The 23,705-nt window shown below is 40.9% G+C and overlaps 1 protein-coding gene across 1 annotated transcript in view; it reads left to right on the forward strand.

Annotated features, from left to right (window-relative positions):
• Nucleotides 1–21,230, forward strand: part of NFX1 (nuclear transcription factor, X-box binding 1) — a 53,417-nt gene extending 32,187 nt beyond the window's left edge. The window contains 11 exon segments of the mRNA XM_086614362.1: nt 4,185–4,304; nt 4,971–5,050; nt 5,339–5,569; nt 5,854–5,927; nt 8,599–8,700; nt 11,464–11,505; nt 11,861–11,959; nt 13,359–13,425; nt 16,817–16,962; nt 19,109–19,210; nt 20,553–21,230. Coding sequence (XP_086470488.1) covers nt 4,185–4,304; nt 4,971–5,050; nt 5,339–5,569; nt 5,854–5,927; nt 8,599–8,700; nt 11,464–11,505; nt 11,861–11,959; nt 13,359–13,425; nt 16,817–16,962; nt 19,109–19,210; nt 20,553–20,628 — 1,139 coding nt within the window. The 3' untranslated portion in view covers nt 20,629–21,230.
• The last annotated feature ends 2,475 nt before the right edge of the window (nt 21,231–23,705 follow it).

The following is a 23,705-nucleotide window of genomic DNA, read 5'->3' on the forward strand; positions in this document are numbered from 1 at the left end:
CGGTACACTAGTGGTTTTTCTGTGGACAGGGCCATCTGCAGGAACGAAAGATGTCAGTCGTGTGCGTCTTGGGCTTTCTGGTTGTGTTCTGGATGGTGAAAATTAGTACTGAATTCCTAGAAATAGCTTGACCACCAGCAGGTATTAATTTTCTTATGATCGCTGAACTGTTTAAAGATTTAAGCTGGTGCAAGAGCTTTAGACAGGTACATACTCTATTAAAAGCTGGGCCAGTTGATTATACTAGTTTTCTACAACTGTTTTTTACCACCTGATGTAGGGGACCATACACTGGTTATTTTGCACCGTTATAATAGGTAGGTAATACTAAATTTTCTGATTTTGGCCTGAAGCAGACGGAAGAATGCTTCTGTTCCCTTCTGCTAAAGAACCTTTAGTTGATCTGGAACATCTTCATATGCGATAGTTTGATTTTTTTTTTTTTCTCAGCTCATATTTTAGTATAGGTTTCCCCTTTCTTTATGTAGATGTATCTTATCACAGAAATTATAAGCTGTTTATTAAAAGCAGTTTTTGAAAGTTGGGCAGAAAAAGCCCTTAATGGATTCTTCAGCTTGTATCCATCCTTCCACTCAGGGTGTTCGCTTAAAGTTTGAAAGTTTTCTTTACATCTATCATTAAGTCTTACAGCTGCAACTTCTCGGTTTATTTTTGCATCTGCTGTAATCCACAATTAATCTGTGAGGGGAGAGTGTTTCTAGAAGAGAATATAAATGCTTACCTGAAGTTCCCCTTCGGGTTTCATCAAATCCTGTCTTTTGTCTAGTAGTTCTGCAGTCACTGCTGGAGAAAAGTGAGTCTTCTCTCTCAGAAACTGGGTACTGCTTTGGAACTGCTCACTGGGATGTGGGAAAGAGGACAATGAGATGTTCAAAGTGTGAACCAGACCTCCTGACTTTTGGTGAAAAGGAAAGAGACAGTTTTGTACATTGTGAGGATGCTGTTGACAGCTGGAAGTGTCTCAGCTGCAGTAGTACGTGTGTCTCTCCTAGATGATATGCACATGGACATAGTCAAAGAACTCCATTTTTATGGAGACCGACTTTTCATGGAAACATCCTGGAAAAGAGAAGGTACTGGAGCCTCTAAAGCTCACTGTGGTTGAAATAGCATTGTAGTCTGTCTTAATAGCCTATGAATATGATGTGCATGCTGACTGTACCTCTCTTTAAAATAAAAAAAATGTTCTGTGTCCAATGTGGTTTCATCCACATTGCTGCAATATTTTTGAGGATTGTATTTCACTCTCAGACCTAAGATTCAGATCCCTGTCTTAGCCTGGAGAGACCTAAGGATTGCTTGCCCTGTGAATTGTTCCACTGTTGGATGTCATGCAATCGGAGAGGTCAGGCTTTGCTGCTGAAATTTGACAGTGAGGCCCTTTTCTGAACACAGGAAAAGCAGCTGTCTACTCAGGGAGCTGGTATGATCATTTGGCTTAAACCTTTGTGTCCCTGAAGCCTTCCATTCCAAATCGGTCCTGAGGTAATCAGCTAAAGCAGTATCTTCAAAGATTTCTTACTTGCTTCCCCTGCGTTCTGCTAGTCGAGATTCCAGAGGCATACTTGGTGTGGTTCTGGCCCCGTAGCTGATGGGGAGCGCTGCCCAGCACCAAGAAGTCCATCCTTGGCTCTGATCCACCTGTCCAGCCACTGACTTGCAGTTGGGCTGCATCAGCCGTGGTATCATGTGCCGTGGCGTGGTCAGCTGCAAGCTCTTTGCCACTCATTGTATTGGATTTCTTGCCCTTGCCCCTCCAGCTCCACTGCTGGCTTTGCTGGGAATGGTGGGGGCTGGCATCAGGATGCAATATTGGAGTGCATCTACAGTGATTTTCTGTGCTTCCCAAGTACTTTCCCTTTCCAGTGTCGTTTCCTCAGTGCTGAGAGATGAGGTGCTAGGATCTCTTTAAATACACCCAGTCTACTTCCAGACAGCAATACATCTCTTGGGGAAAATAAATGATGTCAGCATGAGACAGCTTTTTTTTTTTTTTCCTCCTTTTCCCTTTTTTCTTTTTTTTTTTTTAAGTTGTCAGATACTGTATTTCTACTCTTTGGCTCAGACCTCTCTGCACTCCCTCCCCATTACCCTGATTAGTGCTAATTAAGGAACCTTCGTTATAGTTTCACTTCTCATCAATGGCAAGCAGCCAGTGTACCTGTCTAACACCCGGGTCTTCCAGGGACCTTGGTCTCTGGGCTTTCATCTTCCTGGACCAAGGAAGGTTTGTGGCTTTGAAGCCTGGAGGATCACAGGTTGTTTCAAGACCTGTAGTGAGGGACAACAAAAGCCCTATTCTTTTTTCTACTTTCTTTCCACAGAAAATCGATGGGTGTTCTGCAACTTCTCTACTTTTTCTACTTCTTCTTTCTAACCCTTGATGTTTTGTTCTCCCCAGGATTCTTACTTGCTGGGATTTATTGTAATTGAGTTTCCTTGGATCTTTTCTACTAACTTGTGCACTCTAACATACATGAGCAAATGGCCAGGGCCTGGCCTGAGATGTAACTGACTGAGCAGACCATAGAAAACAACCAGACAGGAGAAATTTCTGAACATAACAAAAACTGCAGGGAAAAGGTGACAAAAGTTTCAGATAGTGCTGTGAAGAATGGGTGGATTTCACGGATGTTAAGGGTGGGAGATGACTGAGCTTCACAGATAATTGGAGGAGAGGGGTACTGGGAACCTTTTTGGGAGTGGAATATTGCAAGGCCAACAGTGTATCCGGAGTGTGTGTGTGTGTGCCTTCACTGGTGAGCTTCAGTCCTGAGGAGGAGGAAGAGGACGTGGCTATTGGTATTCCTGTTCACGTGAATCGTGTTGTTGAGTTGGCTCCATGTTAGTCTGTGTGTCTGGTTACGTTATTGTCATGTATGCATTGCGTGTCGTGTCTTCTGGAATGTGTTCAGTCTGGCTGCTGGCTGGACCTGCGTATTCATCCAGCAGCCATCACATCCATGGAAGTGGGACAGTAGGAACCTTTGGGGTTTTAGAGTTCAACAAATTTTGCTTTGGTAGACTAGGAAGGAGGAATCCTGTGATTCCCAGAGTCGGAGAACGTGCTGAATTCAGCAGCTCCCTTAACATGCGTGTCTTCTCTTCAGGCTGGAATTGTTGTTTTGCGTTTTTATTGCCCCATCATTCTCTTACCTTCTCCATCATTCTCTCTTGTTCTTTCTGACCCACTATCTCTTTATTTATTTACAGAACAACATACTTGCTTTTTGTTCTCAGATCTCTTTCTATATGACTTCTGATGTTAGTATTTTCTCGTAGTGTCCTGTTTTGCCAAGAATTTATCTGTTTGAACTGTAGATTGCATTCCAATCAGTCTCCCTCACAGTTTCTTTATAGTCTGAAAAACAAGAGTGAACTGTGTTAATTTTTGTGCAGTGTTAAGTTTCAGTTGGGATGGTGTATGTAAGTATTTCCATTCCTTTTTTTGTTTCATCACTGAGATTTGGAATCTCGTGATGAGAGTTCAAAATCTGTTTCCCAAAAGCAGAGGGTGGAGAGGCAGGGGGGAACAAGAAAATGTCTACTGCCTGAGAAAAGAGAACTTCCCAAACATACAAAGTTGGCTTTGAAGTATCTGGACAGATCCATAAGCTGCTTATGAGGATCCGTGTCATACTATGAGGATCCATGTCATAAGTATACAGAAGAAATTGTAGGAAGAAGTCTACAGACTGGCAGCCTTTTGGTCATTTTCTCTGGAATCTTCCCAGTACCATGTGCAGGGTTTGGCAAAAGGACAAAATCTAACCACTGGTCTGAAAAAGAGATGGCGGAGGGAAGTTGGAAGCACAACATTTGGATGATGTGCTTTCTGGAAGGGAATTCAAGGGGTATCTCCCCATTTTTACGTCGAGGATAGAACAGCAATAGCTTTTAACTTGACATGAGCAGTTCTCTTGCTCCAGTTCAAAATGTTGCTGTCAAAGAACCACTCCCTAAAAATAAGTGTAATTCCCAATGAAGTTATCATAGTCCAGTTTTCTTGTAGGAGCCACAAAAGCTGCTAATTTCACTACAGTGGTGCTTAATATCAAAAACCAAAGCTGGAGTAAAACGTTTGCATATTATTTGAAGATTTCTCATAGTGGAGAAGTGCAAATACATGTAGGCATTGGGACATGTTTGACTTGTTTTTTCAGGTTTTGACGAGTTAACTTGTTATTGTGGTGAATCTGTGATTTACCCCCCAGTCCCCTGTGGCACTCAGCCACCAGAGTGTAAAAAAACGTGCACCAGGCCACATGATTGTGATCACCCAGGTACGTCAGGCCGTTCAGTTTTGCTGCTTTTTCTTTCGTTTGTTTGTTTTTTCTTTTTTTTTTTTTTAATCAACGTGTACAAAGAGCTGTTTGAAAATCTATTTGCTTTTTTATTAGATGCTTTTTCAGTAGTTGTAAATATTTCCAAAAGCCAACCGACTAAAGACTTGCTGTGAATACTAGCAGTGGTACTTCTGAGTGGTAAAAGCATTGGATTTTTTTCTTGTCGTTGTTAATAGTCACAACCCATTAAACGCTATATTCCAAAGATGAGGTGCTCTGTTGGAACAGTAGGATAATCTGGTGAACGGTTAGTTTCTACGTTCCTTGGAATTACATTGGCTGATGGCAAAGTATAGCACAGGTCAGGCAGATATGCTTTCTGAAAAATTCTGTCTGATAGCATAACCCTACTCAGAAGTTAGAAAACCCTCTGCTACTTCATTTAGAAAATACAGAAGAATATTCACCTAAAAGCCTGCCACCGTAATTGTTAAAGGGTACTTTAAAAACCAGATTATCTGTGCCCGAAGCATCATAATTGCCATAAATTGTGTAGTTCTGAAATGCAAACTCGTGTTTAATAGTCTTTGCTGCCTCCTTTAATGCATGGGACTGAAGTGTGCTAACGAAACTGTGCTGGCTTTTCTGCTTCCGTGACCGTAGTGTACCATTCCTGTCACAGTGAGGAGAAATGTCCACCCTGTACCTATCTCACTCAGAAATGGTGTATGGGCAAGCATGAGGTAAGTCTGGACACTTAATGTTTTCAAATAATAAGTATATTCTAGGACTGTAGGCTTAGATGTTTGGAATGGAAAATGTTGCTGGAATTGGAGCTTAATGTGATGAAATTAGAAAAGTGGTCTGACTGCGTACGGCGTAAAAGATACAACTCTGACATAAAGAAAAACTCATATTTTAGTATTACTGTGTGGACAATGCCAAGTGAAGGTGTTAACAGTAAAGTTCTTTGAGATTTGCATTTATAGTTTTTCACTTTTAATTGTCATCTTTTTCCTCCCCTCTTCCAGCTGCGAAGTAATATTCCTTGTCATCTCACTGACATTTCCTGTGGACTTCGCTGCAATCAGATGTTAAAATGTGGAATGCACAAATGTAAAAGAATCTGTCATAAAGGAGAATGCCTTATAGATGAAGAGTGTAAACAGCCATGCGTTATTCCAAGGCTGTATTGTAATCATCCCTGTATGGCTCCATGTCATCCTTCTTCACCCTGCCCGACAACATCCTGCTGTGCGAAGGTCAGATGCTCAAAGAAAGTTCATGGCCAATTCACAGACTGATTGCATGCTTTAATTATTAGCCAGCAATGGTTGTGATAAAAAAATGACATGTTTGTATATTGATAGCGTGACATTATTTCTGTAAACCAGTAATATTTTTTTAAAAAAAACTATTCATCACTCTTAGCCGCTATCCCACTAAAAAGGGATTTTTTTTAAGAAATAAATTTACCTCCCTTGCACCCCTCCGTGGCCATAAAAAGACCAAAGTTTAAAAGAGCTACTCTTGTGTGACACAACAGGTCGATCTTCAATGTGAATGTGGAAGGAGAAAGGAGAGTATGATTTGCTCAGAAGCATCTAACACGTATCAAAGGTTTGTGCAGTAATAATTCTTTTAATTCCTTACTGGACTGACTTCTTTGCAGTTCGATTACATTTTGAGCTTGGCTATGTTTAATTCACAAACTTTTTTGTACTTTGACGTACGGTTTCTTTTTTTGTATTCCCCTGAGCTGTCATACCTGCTATGCTGTACTAGAACACGTTCTTCTGTTCCCTGTTGTTAGTCTTACTGTGGTGGTGTGCCAAAGCCTGAATGTCCCATCTGTGGAACTCCGCTCTTCCCACATGGAGCAATTAGGTACCGACTAATTGAGCAGGTCCAGATCCAGGCTCCTGAATGAGGCTGTTACACATAGCACTCCACATGGGAGTTGCTATCCAAGTTCCCTTCATGTGTGATGGAACTCAGGCAGTACAGATGATGGAAGCTAAAGAGTGATTTCGAGTCATTCTGAAATAGGTAAATTGAAGTGGGAGAGCTTTGGCATCTAAATCTTTGTTCTCCATATGCAAACTGAGTCCTACCCAGCTTCATTGATTGCAATAGATTTGTCTCCAGATCCTATTTCTAAACTTACTTCTCTTTCTTACAAGAGACAGCAAGGAAGGGACAAGGAAAAGAAGAAAAGTAAGGCTTTGGAACTTTTGAAATGAAAACAGCAAAACAGTAATATTAATTTAAAAAAAAAAAAAATCTTACTTTGAGGCTGTGATTGAGAGGGAGTCAAAACATTAATCTAGAGTGTTGATATGGAACCAGAGTTCTGCCCTGCATCCCATTTGATAGGAGAGCACAGTCACGGATTCTTCCTGTCTTTCAAAGAAAGCTTCCTGATGATTGTTTTAATTGGAACTGCTATTTGAGGGCTTGACACCAGCCCAGCTTAGGATATGCTGCTTTGTTCCTACTGAACTGCTCCAAATTCTGACAGAAGATGGCTTAGCATCTTTGTCATAGGTGCTTAATACCACCTAATGAAAACGAGGAGAAAAACATGCTGATCAGAAACAGGTAAGGACAACTGTAGTCAATACTGAGTTGACTGCAAGGTAGTCTTACAGGAGTGGGGATCGTTTTTTTCATTTTTAGAGAAAAAGTTGTTTGGTTTTTTTTAAGATCTGTCTCATTGTGAATACAAATCAGCAGACTGACTCAGCTTTGAAATACCACTTGAAATTGCCACCTGCTTGTCATTGATGGTAAGGTGGGAAGGTAGCATAATGACAAGTCCACATTTTGGAAGACTGTTATTTCTCCTCGTTTTCTGTAGCTCAGGCACTGCAAAAGCATTCATACAAGGAAGATGGTTGTTTGAAATCAGTGAGAGTCCTTGCATGCTTCAGCTGAACACATACGTGTTTGTTTATCTAATCAGAGCCAAGCCAAGAGGAAAGGAAAGCAGCACCCAGTTTCAAGTTTTGTATCTGTTCATTCAGGTGTGTTCATCTGTGTTTAAAAATTACTTTTGGCCCATGTGGTGTTAACAAAAGCAGCCTTTAATGTCAGCTGAGTTTGTATGGTAACTCCAGCTGTTCAGGTTGCTGAAAGATTCGAGTGTTCTGATTTTGTGGGAGTTAGGTTGGGCTTTTTTTTCCCCCGCCATCTACACACTCGGGGAGCAAACAGAACAAACCTCAAACCAAAACCTAAACACAACAAGGTAACTCTTGTAGTACTTACTGTGGAAGGGTCAGCAAGTTAATGGAGTATCCAGGTTTTCTCCAAAATGCTACAGGAGCGATGAAAAAGCTCTGAGCTTTGTCAGTGAACATCCGTGAAGGAATGCCCAAGGGAACAAACAGGAACGGGAATGTTCTGCTGTATCTGTGCACATGATACAGATTATGATGTTGTATCACCTAATGGCCCATTACTGAGACTTTGTCACCTCCTGGTAAATGTGAAGCTGATGGTGCCTCTCAGTGCTTTTTGTTTTTATGGGATACGATTATCCTCCTTCCTGATAGATGATTAATTCTCTGAATGTGATGCAAAACACAGAGACAAACGTATTTGTCTGAATTTATCGGAAAAGATGGGTCAGAGGATAGAATGTCCCGTTTTCAGGATTTTGTTTAAGAATGGTGTGGGATATTTCACTAAAAACTTGCTTTGTATTTTAGTTCTAGAAATTTTAGGAAGAAAACCAGACTGAGAAGGCTTATTATTGAAGGGAATGATGAAGAACCTTTATAAGGAAAATTGTAACAGTCTCAGTAGGCATTTTGCTCTTTCCTTATGGCTTGTACCATCAATACTTTCTAAACAAATTTCTAAGTACTTTAGACTTAAACTTTACAGGTTTTAGTTGCACGAAGTTAAGGAAGAATCACATAAAAGTTAAAAAGACAATTAAAGCTGTACGGTCAGCTGTAGTTTAAATGTTAAGCAGGTAAGAAGAAAGAGTATTTGCATTGCCTTGCTTAGAATTGATGCTCTTAAAAAATTCCCTGAAGAAGCACGTCCACTCGTTAGGCTGGCTCCTAGTTACTTGAGGGAGAGAGTGACCTCTGAACTGACACAGCTAGACTGGACTCCTAAAACTAGGTGATGCGGAACCAGAGTCCCGTTCTGTGGCCCCATGAGGAAACGGTCAGTCTGTCTGTCTTGTTCCACCTGGAGGTTTAAATCTGCAGCTTGAGACACCTTGTCAGAGGTTTTTGTGTTGCCTCCAATGAAATCTAACGCTCTTCTTTTTCAGAATAGCTGCTATATCTATAGCCACTAAGTTAACAGATCTGCAGCTTGGGGATTCAGTGGAAATCAGTAGGCTTATTACGAAAAAAGAGATGAAGCAGGCCAGGTAAGGATACATGTAGAAACATCTGAAACCCTTGTGTGTCCCTGTGGAAAATACGTAACATTGCCAACAAAATCCCAGCTAAAATAGGAGGACTTTAAATAGCCTGATGACTCTACTGTAACAATAGGGCATATTTTCTCCTAGTTGTCATCTTACTATTTATAATATTTTTCTGTTAGCCCTTTTAGATTTTTTACGTTTGTATCTCAGTTTGATTGGTGCTTCTGTATTCTCACACCGACTGGCACTGCCAATCTGCTTTTAAGTCACAAAAACACTTGTGGCTGAAGTTTGATTTTCTGTTCCTCCTGATACTCCTTAGGATTGGAATAGCTTGTCTTTTTACTTTTAGTATCATTTCTTTAAGGAATTGTCAAGTTTCTCTGATATCCTTCTGTCAGAAACCTGGCTTCCTGAAGTCTTTGCCCATGAAGTCCCTAATTTCTGTTTTTAGTTTATTTTCTGTTACTCTCTTTCCTCTCTTCACTGTGAATTTGATTATTTCAGAGTCAGTCTGTTATGTGTGTTAAAATATAATATTCCTTTTTATTGTGTAAAGCCAAAATAGTGAAATTTCCCATACAGTTGCTTCATGACTTCCTGCATCAACAGCTAATACTAGGATACTTCAAGAACTTCTGCTAGTCATTCTGTTCTGCTTGTGTAATGTCTACAAAATTGGAGCACAATATTGCCAAGTCCTTTTGGATAGTTTTGGACATTGAAATCATTTTAACCCTGAGTGAATGGGCAGGGTGAACTAACACCAAAAACGACATGTTGGAGCACCTGCTCATCCCAGTCTCCAGCTTTGTTCTAGTTGGGCCAGTGTCATACTTCAGAAGAAAGTGGGGGAAAAACAAGGTGAAAGAGGGAGAGCTGCACCGATTCCTGCACGCAGCTTTAAAGAGCGTGGTGTTAGTACTGTGGAAGCACTGTCTAAGAGAGAGACAATTGGGAAATAGTAATTGAGTCTTTTTTTAGCCTACCCTGTTTGTTTCCATTAATTGAATGCTCAAAAATGTACAATATAAGCATTACTTTTTGTCTCTAGAGCTACTGTAGAGTAACTTCTGCCTTATCCGGATTGAGCCTCAACTGCTTTGTTCCTACTTGTCTCACAGTGCCAACCAGATACAAATATACTCAACAATATGAAGCCAACTTCAGCTTCTCCAAAAAGAGAGTCACTGTTTAAAGAAACGACCACTGGGCAGTGCTAGAACTCGGGGCAGGAGGATAGGGGTGTGGGGTGGTAGAAGAAGAGAGGATGACTTGCTTGGCTACTGAGGCTGCAAGTCTGTGCTAGCAGCTTGCCAGGAGAGCAAGTGAGACACCAGTGCCTCTGCTGGTGTCCCAGCCTTTGCAGCGTGTAATATGAACTGCACTGTGGTCATTGTCACACGTCTTTCTCGGCGGGCAGGTTTATATTGCCCTTTCCTAGAATAGTTGAAGTTACCAGAGATGACTTTTTTTGTACAAATCTTTCCTAATATGATATCTGAACATACCAAGGCAGGTAGCCTCGAACGTCCTTGAAGAAAAAAGGACAGTCAGAGGAAGTGTTTTCCCTTCCCCACTCTTTTCATCTACCAAATACTGGAGTGGGGGGAAAAAGGAGATGCTGGCACATAAAGTACTTACTTTTAAATTTCTATTTTTTGTCAAACTCCGGTATTTTTGAAGTAACTTAAAAATCTGCTTCATTCATTTACAGTAGCAGAATATTTTATGCAAACTGTGCAGAGATTTCCTTTGTTTCTCTCTGGTCCTCTCAGTAGACATTTTATACTTGGTTTCCTTATTAGAGTTTGGGTTGACATTGTGTCAAATTTGGTCAGTCCTAGAGCAGCTTCTCTAAATTGGCTACATTCCTCTTTTAGAGGGGGAGAAAATGATTCTTCAAGCAAATGACTTTGACCAGTACCCACTTGATCTTAGAGCGCAAGTATGTTAGCGTTCTTCTGCCTCCTTCTAGAAAACCACTGGAAGTTCTGGATCCTGTAGCTCTGTGTGTCCAAACAAAATACATGCCACTGAATGAACCAGTTTCCCCTGTAGAAGTTAATGGTTTGAAATCAAGGAACTGTCATCAGCAGAATCAGTTCACTTGTGCAGTCTAAGGGGCAGAAGTTCGTAACTCACTGTGAAATTCTGGAGAACTCTTGATCCTTCTCTGACATTTTTATCTCTTCAAATAAAATTATAAAATACCTTTCAAAATGAGACAGAAAAGTGAAATTCCTAACTCTGCTGACACTATAAGTTAATGTGCTCTGCTGAAATACTGATTTTTATGATGCATCGTCATCTTCCGTACACACAGCCAATTTTCCTGTTTTCCCTGGCTGATAGCATTTTCTGATGCATAGGAGTAAGTGATGTCACGTCTTCTTCCTTTGCTGGTTTCCCATCCTTCCTAGCATCCTCTCAATGCTGATGTCAACTGTGATTTTTTTTCTCAAATTATCTAATTTACCAATACAATAAAATCTAATTCAAAAGCTGTTTTTCTCAGCTTCTCTATAGCTTTGGTAATTGCTGCTTCTGTTCAAGACCTGGAGGAGGGCTGGTGAGCTCAAAGATCTTTGCTGTTTCATGGGTTTGAGCTGTATTATCGGATCTAACACAATAAACTATTCTCACACACTTTTCTTAATTCTTATAGGCTGTGATAATGACGTTAACACCAACAAAGCTCCAGTTTGAAAAGTATGAGTAGCGGCAGTGATTCTAACTCTTATTTTTTCTTTCATAACTCAGGTTGCAATGTGATGAAGAATGCTTAGCTCTTCAGAGGAACAGGTGGGCTATGAACTTGCTTGGTTTTTTTCAGAAGTCCAGGTTCAGGAAGTTAATGCTCTGTGGGAAAACAGTCCTTTCCTACATGACTTAGAGAACTGATAAATGTGAAGACTCCTGTGTTACAGGGATGTATATGCAGTGATCTGAGACCTTACTAGAATAGTAAAAAGGCCTAAACGAGTAGTTTCAAATGTACAGACTGTATCTTTTACAAAATGTTCATCTGTACAGTACCCCATGTTTTTACTCTTCAACAACAGCGTGCTTGGGAGGCTGGGGGGATCTGTGTGTTTATTTTCATTCAGTCGAGGTTTTGTTCATGTTTTGTTTTTTTTCCACCTACCCTCAAATTTAGGCGTCTTGCAGAGGCTCTTGAAATAGATGACAACTCTGATCCTTTTAACATCCGTTCTTCTGGACCAAAGTACAGTGACCTTTTGAAAGAAGATGCTAGGTATGTTGTTCTAATTGCGACAGGTGTCACAGGTAAACAGTGTTGAGAGCACGACGGGAAATGCAGAACAGTTCTATTTAGTCTTGTAAAAATGCCCGTGTGGAGTTACTCTTCTCTCCAGCCTTAGCAGTAGGTGATAATCGAGGCAAAGGAGGTGATGTGCACTTCTCAAGACCTCCAAAACGAGAACCTAGAAAGTAAAAAGTGCCTGATGGGTTGCTTTGTTCTGGAACAGAACTGAATTTAGAACAAGAACGTAATTTTCCACTGTTCTCACTACAAATGAGTAGCTGCACTTCTCATGTCTCCATTGCTGTTATAGACAACCAACCCCCATCTTGGTGCTCCTTGTAAACTTTTCAAGACAAAGACAAAAGCGGACATTATTTCTGTCCACCAGTCTCTTTTTTTTTTTTGCCTTACTGCCTTTATTTTAAAAATAAAGAAATAGAATTAATAAAACACTTGATTGATGCAGAGCTAAGCCTATGCTAGTGCTGACTAAAAAGAGGGCTGCTAGGCTGAAGCATCTGAAAATCAAGCAATAGAAAGTCAAGGTAATATCAAAAGCCTCACACTAATAAATACTACGCAATCTGGAAGGACAAGGAGGGATCAGAGACGTTTTTAAAAAGATGCTTAATGATAAGTGCTACCTGTGGAGTTTTTACTCTTGTGTGTGTGTTTGTAGGCATGACGTTTTGTACCAGCTCAGAGTTTTAAGAACAGCTGAATCTGTTTTGCCCTTGCTTCGCTATCCTAGTGCTACAGAAATTTCATATTTTTGTGAGGATATTTTCTACTTGAAAATCCTTTATTTTGTTTGCTGATGTGTTGACACAAGTGAGAATTTTACATTAATGGCCACACAGGTTTTAAGAGTAAATCGCCTCTTGCTTTACTTCCAACTGACTGGCCTACTGCAAGATAAGAGCTGAGGGTTTTCATTGCAGAGGTACTATTTCATTAGTGTTTGCACTTAAAAGTAGCATTTTGTAAGGACTGTCCTCTTACATGTATGTAGAATATAGTCCTCCCCCTGGCGGGCTCCTGATGCTCTTCCCTGCTCCAGCGTGGGGTCCCTTCCCATGGGAGACAGTTCTCCCCAAACTTCTCCAGTGTGGGTCCCTCCCAGCAGACTGCTTCAGCACAGTAGAGTTGTATCGTAGACTTTTATGCTGGGTTCCAAGGGTTGAAGGGAAAATAATTAATGATGTAATAGTGATAACATAGTAACGTTTTAAAAATGTAATATATGAATCAAAATGTGCTCTCGCTTCTGCTTCAGTCAGTTGAGTCCTTTGATTTTGGTGTTGTTGAAAAGACTGTTACGAAAGATGAAGGTGCTGTATCTCTGTACGCTCTCTTGCCTTGTTTACCGAGAATGCTGTTCTTGCAGGAAGGATTTAAAATTTGTCAGTGACATTGAGAAGGAAATGCGAATGCTCGTGGAAGCCGTGAATAAGGTCAGTATTCCGATATCCTGTGTGACTTAAGAGAAACAGTTTTGTTTAGTTTGGGGGGAGTTTGACGTTACTAAACTTTATTAATTATTTATTAGTGATGAGTTGACACTAGATCTGTTTGGGCTCCAATAGAGTGCACATTTTAATTATAAATAGAACCAAATTTGTAGGAGATGTAGTAGTTCAGGATCACTTTGGTGACAGCCAAGCTTTGTTTAAAGATTCAACTAGCGCTAGGCTTCAACACGTCAATGGATTATCATTAATTTTTTGGATCTCTATTAATATTAACCATCAAAGATGGTGTTTAAAAGTTGAGACTTTGAGGAGGAAAGCCTAGGTTCTTCTGATCCCTGTAGTGGAACTTGCTCACAAGTTTGCGGATGCCTTCCTGCATTTGCCAGTGTGTGAGGTAGTCTTCCTCCCTCTGTAAGGAGACAAGATTTCAGCCACAGTTTGGCAGACTCCAGTAGAGTACACCTAGAGAGATTGATACCACAAACACAATCATAGGTTTTTCAGTGAAAGTGGAATTCCACTTTCACGCCCATCACGTTGGCATACTCCTGGCTTGCTGCTGCACCATGCCTGACCCGGTATTTGTGATTCGAAGGACAATGTAAACCATACTGTCTTCAGTTGCCCTTAGCTCAAGAAAGAGTTAGCCTTCTGTAGGAAGCACTAATTTCCTTCCCTCTACCCCCTGAGGACAGTTACTTAACTTTATTCCTTCTTTTTTATGTATGATGTTTCTTAAACAATCCTTGTGCTTGTCCACCTGAGTGATGTTCTTGCCCATTGTTTTCCATGTTGAAATGAAAGCCTATAAGGGGCCATCCATCAGGTTGGATGAGGCTTTGGGCAACCTGGTGTAGTGGAGGGTGTCCCTGCCCATGGCAGGGGGGTTGGAACTGGATGATCTTTGAGGTCCCTTCCAACCCAAACCGTTCTATGATTCTATCTGTGTCTAGTGATGTTCGGGCCTCTCCAACCTCAGACACTGGGTAATAGACGCGTAGACAGTTGTTATCACCTAAAAATAATTTACTCAACGTTGTGCTTCCTGTGGTTATCCTGTTTTACAAATACCGTTATGTGCTGCCTTTATTATATGCACGTATGCACACGTGTCTGTATACATAACTGCGTGTCCCAGTGTATATACCTATACTAGCGTCAAACTGAGATGCGCAAAATATAGTAAAAAAAGGACAACCAGAGGTCTTGAATGAATTAGTGATGTCAAACACGACAGAGAAGGAGAACCAGAGAGCTCAAGAGCATCTCCAGTGCTCTAGTTCTCAGCAGTAACCAACGATTTGTTAAATAATGATCCGATCTGCCAAGCAGACAAATGATGTCTGTTAAAGAGCACTGACATTGCAGAAGAGAATGAAAAAATGAAAACAAACCAAATGTGACAGTCTTTTCCCTGACTGGCCTAAAGGGAGAATTTCCCAGTGGTTACTTAAGCTTTTGTCATGATCAAGATGAACCAGTAAGGCCCACATGAGAATTTAGTATCTCGAGGACCCGTTCTGCACCATCGTGCCCCTCAGGCTGTTGGCAATTGCTATTCCATAAGGTGCAAGAAGTCCCCAGAAGTTAAATTTCGTTTCAAAGGAGAAGAGATTTCTTTTCGAGTACCAAAGGCCGGTGACACAAGCCTTGAAACTTGGTATCCATGTATCGTAATGCAAATACAGTAAAAAATCATTCTTCTTTCGTGAAGTCTTCAGTAGGCAAACCCAGCAGTAACTAGTGGTGTGCCCTCAGGGTCCGTACTGGGTCCAGTCCTGTTTAACATCTTAGTCAGTGACCTGGACGATGGGGCACAGTGTAGCTTCGGCACGTTGGCTGATCACACAAAACTGAGGAGTGGCTGAAAGGCCAGAGGAGCATGGTGGCATCCAACGTGACCTCAACAGGAGACAGATGTTAACCCTCTGTTTACAGGGTAGCTACAACGTACCTCTGATGCATATCCTGCTCTATTACGTGGGATCTTCTTTAGTTTAGGTGACTGACCCTTTGTAATTCCACATTGACTATTCCCAGGGACCTTCTCCTTCATGCACCTAAAAATGGCTTCTAAAAGGACTTGCTCTATGATTTTTTTCCCCAGGCTTTGAAGTGCAGCTGATCAGCCCATAGTTCTTGGGTTGGTTTGGATTTTTTTTGGTTGTTGTTTTGGTTTTTTAACATAGTTGCAACAATTACCTTTCTCTAGTCATTGGGTTTCTACCCCATTCTCTACAATCTTTCAGAGACAGAGGGGGACATCATAGAATCATTTAGTTGGAAGAGACCCTCAGGATCATTGAGTCCAACCATTCACCCTGCATTGTCAGGGTGAACCATGTTCCTCCACACCTAATCCACACGGTTTTTAAATACCTCCAGGGATGGAGACTCCACCACCTCCCTGGGCAGCCTGTCCAGTACTTCACAGCCCATCGTTCTGGTCTCTCAGCACCCTCAGATGCACTGCCTGCAGTCCCAGGAACTCATATAGGTTGGGATTTCTCTAGAAAAAAAAATTTGGTTGGGATTTCTCTGACTCAAACTTACTCTGCTATGGGTAGTTTGTCTTCCACTCGAACCCTGTCTGTAGACCAAAGAGCTAGAAGACTTTGCTGGTGACAACCAAGGCAAACGCTGAAGCAGTGTCCTGTGTCCCTGAAGTCACCCTCATCTGCAGGTGCTGTTACGAAGGGACCCAACCCATTAGGACCGGGCTCGTAAGGCCCTGCTTTTTGTTGTTCTTTTACTATTTATACAGCACTCGGTGTCGAATCGAGTATTGTCAGCCTTTGTTAACTGAAATTCCTGCTACGATTTTGGTTTTATTTGATAAAAAGTCTGTTGATGCCATTACATTGCAGATTTTGCAGATTTTTGCAGTTTTTTTGGTAGAGCGAAGCGATAAATAAACCGACACTTTTGTAGCCATCTGCAGGATCTGCACTGCAAAGCCAGTCTGAAAAGTAATATTAGATCTGATTCAAAATTGGCACATCATTCTGAAAAATGAAAATTCAGAAAAAATCTTGTTATGCCGCTCCTTTGGGATGTAAGTAGAACGGATACATTCAGGATTTGTATTTCACACTTCAAAGGTACATGTATATGCGTGTGTATACTTCGAGGTGATGGAAACAGTGGAGAACATATAATTTAATTTTGGGGAAATAAATGGATGCTTTAAGATGAGTTTTCTGTCAATACTGAGATATTAGCAATTTGTGTTGCTAATTTCATCATAGCAGCAAAATTTTAGAGGTAGAAGCACTTGCTTTTTTCTTTCTTCATCCCCCTAGCCCCTCGAAGGAAAACTTTACCTTTTTTATGTTTTTTTTTCTATTTTTTAAACCTTTTCTCTTGAATTCAGGGCAAGCATACAAAGAAGAGCCATTGTTACCCACCGATGAACAGAGACCACCGCAGAATCATCCACGAATTAGCTCAGGTTTATGGCATTGAAAGTGTGAGCTACGACAACGAACCAAAGCGTAACGTTGTTATCACCGCCGTGAAGTACGTAATTCATTCTGGTTTTCACATCTGTTAACTCTAGCTGAAATAATCGGATGTTTTTCTCGCTTACTCGCATGAGATTATTTAAAATGCAGTTTGCAACTTACAGTGACTTCCAGTGGAAATTTTTTTTAAAGCAGTTTTTATAAAATGATAATTTCACAGGCTTCTATTTCCACTAGTCAAGTAAATCTTCAGAGCAGAAAACCCAATTAGGAAAAAAAAAGCTAAGAAAAGATTTTTGCAAGGCTGTTTTCCATCTATCTTAGCAGTAACTTTTTGTCTTTTTACCATCAGCTAAATTTGGTAACAAAGATAATAAATGTCACAAAATGTTATGAAAATCAATTGCTGAGTTAGTTGAGAAGTTGTATCTAAATTTGCACCTTCTTTGAAAAAAAACTGGTATTGGAACTTCTTTGTTCTCCATCTGTCGGAACCTGCCACAGACTATACTCCCTCTTTATTAACGGACAAAGAGGGAGCTGGAATTAACTGCAGATTGAAGAGCTTTCTAAGTATAACTGGGAACATTTGGAGAAGACCCCCAGAAGGCAGTTCGTATCCGAGAAGGAAACAAAGGGAGTATAGCTGGGGGAAAAGCAAGGTGGTTTCACTGGAGACGTGCCATGGGAAGGCTTCCCAAATCAGGCATCAAGGCTTCCTTGGTTCTGCTGCTCACTGAGGATCGTATTTAGTTGAGCACTGTCAGATGGTGGTTCTTGGACAAACAGTAGCTTTTAACTGTAGATATTGACTGTAGTTATAAAAAAAAAAAAGTGTCACCTTCCATACTACTAAAGTGCCGTGAGCTGCTCCTGAGCTTTTTCATGGGTTGGTAACTTAGCTACAGTCTTGATTTCCTCCAAGAGGGATGGAACACCACCTTGATACCCTTTTCTGTTTCTGTAAAACAATTGAGGATAGTCTCTTTGATACTAGTAAAGGAAGGTGAGGAAACAGATCATATTAGGAAAAGCTTATCTAAGAAATGAAATAGAAGGAAGGGGATGAGAAATTAGTGAAGAGGATAAAGTATTGGAGAAAGGAGCAGGACAGATGACTGTGCTTTAAAAACAAAGGTATATCCTGCAACTTGGGAATGGGAGACCTTCCTCTGTGGCTTTAGGAGAGGTGGCACGCTCACTCCATGCCTTGTGCTGTTCAGGGAACAGACTACCGTGTTCTGTGGATTTCAGTGGATTCATCCAAAGCTGCTTTTAATTGTCTTCTTCTTTGACACTTCTTCAAGATACTAAAAACTTTGAAGCATCAGAAAAGTGATAGCTCAAGTTCCAGGATGATATTTTTGAGTATTTCACAACAGCTTCTTCAAGTCCAGGGGCTAGTAGTCAGCAGAAAGCCCAAATGATTTGATTCAATTTGTTTCATCCCGTCCTCAGCATTCCCCACAGATTTCTCTTATAGGCTCAGATAATTCACATTGATACTGGACAAAGAGACCGTTCTTCCTCTTCACACGTTCACCCATTGTGTCACATCGCCGTACAGATTGGTCAGAGGAGTGAGAAAGCCTCCTTGGTGCTAGGAAAGCTTCCTACAACCGGACTTCTTCCTCTTCCTCAGCAGGGTTGCTTTGAGTGCTGAACAGGTTTAACGGCACTCACTGCCGGAGTTTAAGAACGGATTTCCAAAACATTGGATAAAAGGTTGCGAAGATGCAGGGAACTGTGTTCACGTGACACCGAGTTACGCGATGAAGGTGTCACTCCTGATCTTGTGTCTGCTCTGTGCAAGAACAGAGATATGTTGCCCCAGAACACAGGCACTACAATTTCAGTATTTCAGCAGTGGATCACGTTGTGCAGTTTGTAGTAGGAAGGACGCAGAAGGGAAGGAAGGAGTCTGGGCACCAGCACTCACATCCAGTAAGGGCCTTCTCCAGCTTTCATCCACAGCGGTCAGGAGACATTCAGAACACTCGGTATCTTGTTCAGGGTAACAAAAGTGGACTTTGCACACGATTGGTCTCCTTGGTTGGAAAACTGATTGTTTCAGTAGGTGATTGAAGTAGGTAAGTGTAAACTCTCATGCCAGAACTGCTCCGAATGTGACTCTCTTGCCCTGACTTCGTAGTGAATATAATTTCCTACCGAATGAAATAACCTTTCTTTTCCTTCTCTAGAGGGAAATCCATTTGTCCAAGCAATACCTTAACTTCTGTGCTGGATAAAGAAATGCAGAGCAGGCCTCCACCTCCTATTCCTCATTACAAACAAACAGATAAGTAAGGAATTTGGTTTTTAAACAGTATTCTTCAATTTTGTGCTGAGTTACCTGAGGAGAGCATTCATGAACTTCAGCGTTATACTCTCTGCTTCTCTGTTTTTCCACCCCACACACAGCTTTGGCGCTTGCAGCCTGCACTAAGATTTTTATTTTCGTAGAAGTAAACCGGAAATCAAGTGCTAAGAAAATGTAAGCTTGACTGTGTGGTACAGGAGTAGCGATATAACAAATATTGTGGACTGTTTTTTTAATTTTTTCATGAAGATCAGGTAGTTGGGAAGAGGTGACAGGAGATTTTTACAGGAGAATTACAGGAGATTTTTTTGGGATAGATAAGGCTCCTTGGTGAACAGTCTGATAGAACAGTCTTTACTTTGTGTGACCTGCCAGCGTGGGTACCTGTAGTCATCTCAGAGTTACCAACTTTTTGGATGGATGGCTTGTTCTTCGTTCAGGTTTACCTTTCAGAACTTTTTTTCCTCCAAGTTATTGCCAAATTAGCATTTTAAATCGTGTTCTGAGAAGCACCGTTGGCAGAAAGGGACAGCTTAATTGTTCAGTTAATATTGCAGAGCAGTTGGGTGCTGCTGGACTACGAAGTAGGCTGCTCAGAGAAAATTTAAATTGTTTGAGCTAAGCATCTAGAGCAAAGCACACGTCTAAAATGACTGCTGACGGTGTAGCTCCATCTGAATTTTAGAAAAGTTGTTACTCCTTGGTTCCACTTACTTCTGTGGGATTCCTGTCTTCAGTGACTCTGATGAAAGGGGGTTATGTGGCAAAATAAAATAAAAAAAGGACTTTAGCCGTTTATTTTTGATTACTAGAAGTGGAATTTCCTTAGAAGTGCTTAATTCTACAAAATCTTCTGGAAGATCTCATCCTGTCTCATGGGAAGAATCTTTACAGTGTTTGGATTTGGTATTACCATGTATTTTTTGTTACTCCTGGTTTTAAAAGTGAGCAGATTGGATCATCAGCTCACTTCAACAGTACTTCTATTGCTCTCGCCTTTCAAAAGGCATGTTGAACATCTGGTCTTCAGTACAGTGTCATTTTTGTGACCAACATTACCAGCAAATGGTATTTTCTGGTAAACCCCCCCCAAAAAATTGTATCAATTCAGCCACCCGTTGATGTATGCGACATAAAGTATATGTTTTTTCCAAAAACCAGTTAACAAAGGCTTTCTGGAGCATTAAGGTACTTCCATGAAAACCTAATTTGGAAGCGGATGGCGTTTACGTTTACTGAGACATTACAGGAGTTTGTGATTTCAGTTTACTTTGTGTCTTGTTTGTCATGGGGGTGAGTAACATCTCATACTCTTATAATTTCAGGAGTGGTGGAAACAGTGGTTTATCCAAACCATTAAAAGAAGAGCCAGTAATTGACTACTTTGATGTCCAGGACTGAAGCGATTGGTGTACAATTATGACATAGAAGCTTGGAGGTGAAGATACGAAGTGATTGTGTGAGGCACTTTTTGGTTATCTGTCAAACGCTCAGTTGTGCAGCATATTCATGATTTAACATCTAAAGACAGATTGATTGTGATACTTCCAAAAGTTGTGCATTTTTACAGTTTACGTAACTGCGTAATACCTAGCAGTAGGATGGCTTTTTAAACCTGGGTTTGGTGCAATTTTTTATCTCATGTGCTGTCAGAATGATGTAGATTTCCATTCATGCCTTTAAAGCGAGAGAACTGGTAAATGAATATATTTTTGGGTGTAGTAAGAACAATGAGAAGTCTCAAAGATTTATTTTGACATATCTCACAGAACTGAAAACGGACCAGAAATAATCTGTGTTAAAAACACTGATGGGAATATTTTTGAAGTGTTTTCATATTTTATCAACTCACTTTTGTGTTAATGTGGTAAATTTGGGAATTTGAGTTAGTCTTCTACATGGAAGGAAATGTAGAATTTAGTCTAAGTATGAATATACACACTAAATGCCCGTTAAGAGCACAGACTTCCTTTGGTAACTGAAGAACGAGGATTTGGGGAATGTGGGGAATTAAGACTTACTTTGCTTCATCGCAAATTTGATATGTAAAAACAACCAAACTAACAAAAAAAAAGAAATAAAAAAAAGGGCAAAAATACCAAACAAAACCATCCCAAAAAAACTAACACAAGAAAATTATTCTTACTTTGTTATTCAAGACCTTGAACAAAATCAGACTTAATATATTATTTTGGTGTTTTATTTGGTTTAATTGTATTTAGATACGTTAGCTTCATGGTCTTCTGGGGTTTTTTTGCATGGTTTTATTGGGGGTTTATAATCTTTTTCTATACTGTGCAAGCTTAAGGTGAATGTGTAAAGTTCGGTTTAAGTACGTTATGAATTTGGAACAATATTTGTAAAACTTTTAAGACTATCTGTCTAAACTGTTTGGCAACGGAAAATCTTTGTTTGCTGGGAAAGGCCACAAACAAAATGGGATGGTTTTAACAGTGAAAGGCGGTGAATTGTTTCCAGACGATGAGTTAAGTAGGTGAGTAACCCTCTGGGAGAGGAGACGGTAGGTCTGATTGGAAGAGGTGGCATGCTCCGAATTTGAGTAATATCTGTTCACTTGAGGAGAAGGTTTTTTGAATGAAAAACTTCAGGAACTCTGATGCAGTCTGTTTCTTGCTCCTCGTGGTGGCTGCGTGGGACACTAGAGGTGAGTCCCGTGGTGAGGCTGCTGCTCCAAGGGGCGCAGCGTGGCGCAGAAACAGCACCAGCAGAAGACTTGGCATCTGTTGTTGGTTGATTTCTCAGCCAGCTCACTGCGGTGTAGCGTGGGGTTTGTTGCCAAGAAAAGGGAAGGCAGTTATCCATGTTTAGATTCGCTTATAGGTATCACACGACCCCGAGCCTTAACTGTGAAGCTTTCTGTGGCTGCGTTTCATCTTCGACAGCTTGTGAAACGTGAAAGAATGAGCAGCAAACTCACGGTCCGTATCTGTCCCCCGAAATGTTCTGAAAATTAAAATGCATGCTGCTATTGCCTATTTTTGTAGAAGCTTATTATTTCACATTAAAAAAAAAAAAAAGCAGTCTTACATGTTTCTAAATATTTGAAATGCATATTTCAGGTGAAACAGTTACCAGAAGGATTCTCAACCCTCAAGAGTGTTCAGGCTTTTAATTCGCATGTAGTGGTTTAAATTGATTTATATTTTGTCTAATATTTTGTGACCAGAAATGAAAAATAAATTAACATAGCTAATATTGCCCTCAATTTCTTAAACAAATTAATGTTTGATTCTACAAGGTGTACTGCTTTGCTAAGTTCAGCTGAAGAAATAAGTTGCTCGGCATCTTCCCGGGAACGTATTTCTTCAATCCCTTCTTTGTGAGGAGCGTATCTACTCCAGTGCCTGCGGCCAAGCGCCGGCACAACACAGCCAGGCAAAGGCTAGTTCTGGTTTTTGAAACTCCGAGCCACGTTGATGCAGCACTGTTTTTACCTGCAGGGGAGCACGTACACAGTTACCTGCAAAGGTGGGATCTGTCCAGGAGCTGACCCATGCCTCCAGCCAGCTGAGGGTGGGAAGTCAGGTGCAGGTACACCGGAGCTCACGCTGTTGGTTTGCCACAGGCAGACCTAACCTTCCAGACAACCAAAGTGGTTCAGTTAATAATAAATAGAATAAAGCTGAAGCCTTTTAACTTTTCACACAGTTTCACTTGCACATAGCCAAAACTTCATGTTCGTACCTCTGATTCAAAATTTAAAACTGAAAAGCGTTACATTTAGCTCTGCTCTTCAGAGTTTTTATCAGGTTATGGCTTTAACATAAAAACGTGAACCTTGGTGAGATGCACTTCAGCAGTCAAGTATTCTGCCACTGCTTTTCGTAAGAAAACCCAGGGCCACCAAGATGATCCGAGGGCTGGAGCACCTCTGCTATGGAGACAGGCTGAGAGAGTTGGGGCTGTTCAGCCTGGAGAAGAGAAGGCTCCGGGGTGATCTTATTGCAGCCTTCCAGTACTTAAAGGGCCTACAGGAAAGCTGGAGAGGGACTTTTTACAAGGGCATGTAGTGACAGGACAAGGGGCAATGGCTTTAAGCTGAAAGAGGGCAGATTGAGATTAGCTATAAGGAAGAAATTTTTCACTCAGAGGGTGGCGAGGCACTGGAACAGGTTGCCCAGAGAAGTTCTAGATGCCCCATCCCTGGAAGTGTTCAAGGCCAGGTTGGATGAGGCTTTGGGCAACCTGGTGTAGTGGAGGGTGTCACTGCCCGTGGCAGGGGGGTTGGAACTGGATGGTCTTTGAGGTCCCTTCCAACTCTAACCATTCTATGATTCTAAATCTTCCGCTTCTCCAGATGAGACTAATAATTATTACTGAATCTGCTCATACCAAGAAGTCATAATTCTCATCACTAAACCTCTTAACTACGGGAATGTTAAAACCTTTTTATGGATCTGTCTGTTACACATCTCTAAATCGTGGCTGTTGGAGTATGTCTGTAGTTATGTCGCGAG

Source organism: Tauraco erythrolophus, chromosome 7, assembly GCF_009769465.1.
Source record: "Tauraco erythrolophus isolate bTauEry1 chromosome 7, bTauEry1.pri, whole genome shotgun sequence".
In the NCBI taxonomy this organism is placed as follows: domain Eukaryota; kingdom Metazoa; phylum Chordata; class Aves; order Musophagiformes; family Musophagidae; genus Tauraco; species Tauraco erythrolophus.